The 4,493-nt window shown below is 50.9% G+C and overlaps 1 protein-coding gene across 1 annotated transcript; it reads right to left on the reverse strand.

The window, feature by feature from the left end:
• Positions 1-1,552: 1,552 nt before the first annotated feature.
• On the reverse strand, positions 1,553-4,487 carry LOC112136390 (leucine-rich repeat extensin-like protein 3). The gene is made up of 5 exons (XM_024258069.2): positions 3,774-4,487; positions 2,600-2,703; positions 2,434-2,476; positions 2,051-2,325; positions 1,553-1,974 (listed from the first exon to the last, which is right to left on the reverse strand). Exons 1-5 carry the CDS (start codon positions 3,973-3,975, stop codon positions 1,672-1,674), a joined length of 927 nt encoding a protein of 308 aa, XP_024113837.1. The 5' UTR covers positions 3,976-4,487; the 3' UTR covers positions 1,553-1,671.
• Between the last annotated feature and the right edge of the window lie 6 nt (positions 4,488-4,493).

Consider the following 4,493-nt stretch of genomic DNA (forward strand, 5'->3'; position numbering starts at 1 on the left):
AAATAGACAGCACCGGTGTTTTGCTTACTTGTTTCTTTATGTTGAACCCTTTCACACCAAAGCTCCAGTGTTTATCTTTGATTCACTGTTTTACTTATTTTTTAATTGTTAACATGATTAACGTAATTCCAGCAGATTCTGATGAAGAAAAAAACGTTGATCATGTTAACGGTTGAAAAGTTATGGTATGTTAAAGATTTTGAATTAAAAGTGGGTAGAAATATGGCCCCCAATTGGGTTTGTCTGTAGTTTCTGTGGTGGCCTCACCTGCGTTTGCCCACATCGACTTAAGTGACAACTCAGTGGGTTAGCACCTTATGCTATCCAGCCACCTGGTGGACAGCCTAGCGTGCTGGCGAGCTCTGCTGTAGCATGGTAGCAAGCTCAACTAAAATGAGCAAGCGAGCTCTGATGTTGTATGCTAGCAACCTCCTCTGTAGCAAGCTTACGAGCTCCGCTATATTGAGCTAGCTAGTTCCTCTATATTGAGCTAGCTAGCTCCACTGTAGCATACTAGCAAGCTATTTGGTTCAGCTCTGCTGTAGTGAGCTATCAAGCTCCACAGTATTGAGCTAGCGAGCTCTGCAGTATTGAGCTTTCAAAGTCAGCTTTATTGAGCTAGCGAGCTCTGCTGTAGCGAGCTTCTGAGCTCCTTTGTGTAGAATAGTGAGCTCCGGTGTAGCAAGCGAGCAAGTTCCTCTGTATTAAGCAAGCGAGTTCTGCTGTAGCATTCTAGCTATCGCCTTTGTAGCAAGCTAGTGAGCTCCTCTGTATTGAGCTAGCAAGCTCCGCCATAGCAAGCAAGCGAGCTCCATTGTTGCATGCTAGCGAGCACCACTGTCGGATGCTAGCGAGCACCACTATAGGACACTAGCGAGCGCTACGATGCTAGTGAGCTCCTCTGTCCACCCGGTGGCTGGCTAGCATGGCTAGCCTACCCACTAAGTGTCCACTTAAAGCAATGTGGGGAAACACAGGTGGGGCCACCATTTTCTGTCCACTCTTAAACCATATTAGGCCCTCTCGGCTTTGCTGGCTGGGATGTTAAAGATTTTTTGTGTTTAAGTGTCACCTGTGACCCCTCGTGTGTTAAAGGGTTAAAATTATTCTCTTTTTTGCTGTTTCTTTAATTCCTTCTATATATTTTGATTTCCATTTGCATTATTTCAATAAAAGACTTTGAGACAGTTAGGTTTCTTGTATTTGTAGAAAAGCAGAGGGATTTCCTGCGGTGTTGGGGGCGCCACAGGAAATCAAACTGGTTTGGGCCGTCAGAACATTTAAGTTCTGCAGATGAAGCCACATGGAAATCCTTCATTACTGATTGAGGAGCTTTAGAGAACGTGACAGAATCTGCCCTGAAGAGGGTAATTAATGCTTGTGTGTTTGTTCTGTTGGACTTCTCTGAGGACTGTAGGAGGCCTCTTCAAACACACAAGACGGAAGGAAATGCTCTTCATTAAGTCTTTTATTACAGTATAAAGTTCTGTTTCCCTCCGATCAGGAGTCAATCCGGATCACTCAGGTGGGGGCTCTCTCACAGAAACACTGCTTCACGTTTTTGACACATTTATTCAGCACGACAGATACATAAATGGAAATATGAAGTAAAAACATACAAAAATAGTCCAACAAAATGTGTGTTTGTGTTGGGGGGTACGTGTGCAGAGCTCAGTCTCTCCTCCAGTAGGGGTCCTCAGGGGGGCAGATGTAGGGGTAGTCTGTGGGGGGATAGTATGTGGTGTACTCGGGGGCGGGCAGGCTCTCCTGCTGCCAGCAGGCGGCCTCGCAGTCCTGGGGGGGCTCAAAGTGCGGGTAGTGGTAGAAATCCGCGTGGAAACAGGGACCCATCCTGGGGGGCGAGTCGAAGCACGAGGAGGAGGAGGAGGAGGAGGAGAAGGAGTCCTGCGGGGAGAAGCTGTGGAGGTCCGAGGAGGCGCAGAGCGTCAGCGGGTCCAGGGGGGGGCAGGGGGCCTGCAAGACAAGGAGGGTTCGGGGTCACGCGGGGTCAAAGGAGGCCAGATGAGGACTGATGAGTCAGCAGTCTCACCTGCCGCTCGCGCATCACCCCGTGCCCGTAGAAGTCCACGTCCGAGGAGAGGCCGTGGCTCCACGGGGGCGGGGAGCAGGGCGGGGGCCCGCAGAAATCTGCGGTGCGGGGGTCGAAGCTGGACACGAGCGCCTCTCCGAACGGCGGTGGCACGCCGCCGAACGCGCACGGCGGCCTCGGGATGCTCTCGGGGACCGGCGGGGCAGCGGCGGCGGCACCGGCGCAGCTGGGAGTGTCAGCCGGAGCGGGAGCGGGAGGGGGGTCCAGAAGGACGCCTGAGAGGACGGGAGGAGAAAATGAGGAGAGGAAAGGAGGGAACAGCTGTTTTAAAGAGGGGGGAGGGAGGGTGTTGTGGCAAACACGCGCACGCGCAGCGCACTCACCGGGGACGCTGGAGGCGTACAGCTCCTTCATCTCCAGATAGGCCTGCAGAGAGGGAGAGAGAGAGGGAGAGACAGAGTCCCGCCTTCATTAACACTTTATCATTTAGCTCCGTTTATCGGCGCCTATTGCGCAATCATTTATGATTTTAAAATGGGGGGGTTGTACCGTTTTGAGCTTCGCGCCACTTGCTGCCTTTTCCCTGTAGAACTTCAGCATGTCTTTGACAGTCCACTTCACGCGCACGCCCTGGTACACTTTCTCTGGCTTTTCTGCACCTCAAAAAAAAAAAAGTTAACACACACAAAACAAATGATTTTTACAAAATAAAAATTATACATTTCTTGTGCATTTTCTCCCAGACTGAGGGGGGGGCTAAAGGTTGCGGAGGGAGGCAGAGTCAGACCCCCTCCCTCTTTCCCCGGCGCTCCCTTTCCACAGCCCGCTGTGCGTCTGGAGCGGAGGAGGAAGCGCCGGGTGCGCGCCACAGTGAGTAAAAACGCAGAAATAAAGCGGCTAAAACGCGTGCGCTCGCGGGGATCCGGTGAGTAGGATCCGGTGGTTGTTTGCAAAGGATCCGAACCGGTCAGAGAAGCGCGTCTGAGGCGCGCAATCGCCTCAGACGCGCTTCTCTGACCGGTTCGGATCTTTAGTGTTTTTAATCAGAGGCGCGCGCGATCACCCAAAATCTCTCCCCCCCTACACACTCAGGAAAGTTCTGCCCAAAGGCGAAAAGCTGCGGCGGATTTGATACCGCAGGCCCGCCGAAGCTCATCTAATAAATATTCATGCGCCCAAAAAATGCGCGTGTGTGATTTGTGTGAAATTATGGGGAACGGTGGGGGAAAAGTGCGCGCAGAACACATCCCACTCCGAACGCCCCGCGTTACGCACAGGCAGTCCGGGCACGGCGCCTGAGCTACCGCCGGTGCTCATAAAAAAAAAAAATCAAAAATTGTCTGTGGAGACGCGAGCATGTCCTGAGGTGCCGCGTGGCGCCGACTGCATGGAATCAAACGTGCGCGTAAAAGGGCCACAGAGGCGGCTCGAACGCTGTCAGGAATGTGGAGATGAGCGCGCCGGCCGCGCACAAAGCAAGTGGACCCCAAACTTTTTACTTCTCTTTGAAGAATCTCTTATAATAACCCCCCAAATATATATAAAAATAAATAAACAAAAAAAAAACGCGAAAAGGGGCATCAGAAAAAGCCAATTTGTGGCCTTTCCAACTCTCCCCTGACTGTGTCTCCACACATAATCATATAAGTTTTCATTTTCATATTTCCTTTTCTCCAACAGGTAAAGTGGGAAAAATTGCGTGGATGTGTGGGCTGAAACTCACCAGACATGATGGCAGAGGAGTCCTGGAGAAGACCTGAGGAACTCCACAACGTCCCTTTGTGCCTCAGCAAAAATGGCCAAGAACGAAATTTGAGCAAAAGTCTCCAAAAATGTGCAGAAAAACGTCTGCCAGCGCACTCACAGCATACAACAATATTGTAATATAGCTGGGGACATATTAGTTTGAGATTTTCTCGCAGCATGCCTACTATTTAAAACCCCTAGAACTCCATGATTTGACAATGATTTGATTGCGCGTTACTTACAATTTGAATATTCAGAGGCAACACTCTCAAATCCATTTTTCTGTAAAACTCAGCTCCCCGGCTGATTGCAGGAGCCCCACTTTAATGCAAACTTCAACTATTTGCGGCTTTGGCGCAGAAAAACGCATTTTAATTCATTTTATCCTGCTTTTGATGCACCACAGCAGCTCAGCCCACAGCAGAGCCTGCAGCCTGAGCACGCGCCGTGCGCGCGCTTGTCCCCAGCAGAGGCAACCGCACGCGCCCGGGTGCCCCCCTGTCACCCCACAATATGCGCCCGCGCGTTTTTAATCTTTATTTTCGGATTAAAACGCATGAAAGTTGGATCAGAAGGGGCGGGGCCAAGGTCAGCAGCCATCTTTGGCACCCTGGGCCTGCAGGTGGCAAGCGCAGTCCACGCGCTTGAGAGGTGCACGCAGTCTAATATTTGTCATTCATTATATTTTATGCAGCGA

The sequence above is a fragment of the Oryzias melastigma genome, linkage group LG13 (genome assembly GCF_002922805.2).
Source record: "Oryzias melastigma strain HK-1 linkage group LG13, ASM292280v2, whole genome shotgun sequence".
Taxonomy (NCBI): domain Eukaryota; kingdom Metazoa; phylum Chordata; class Actinopteri; order Beloniformes; family Adrianichthyidae; genus Oryzias; species Oryzias melastigma.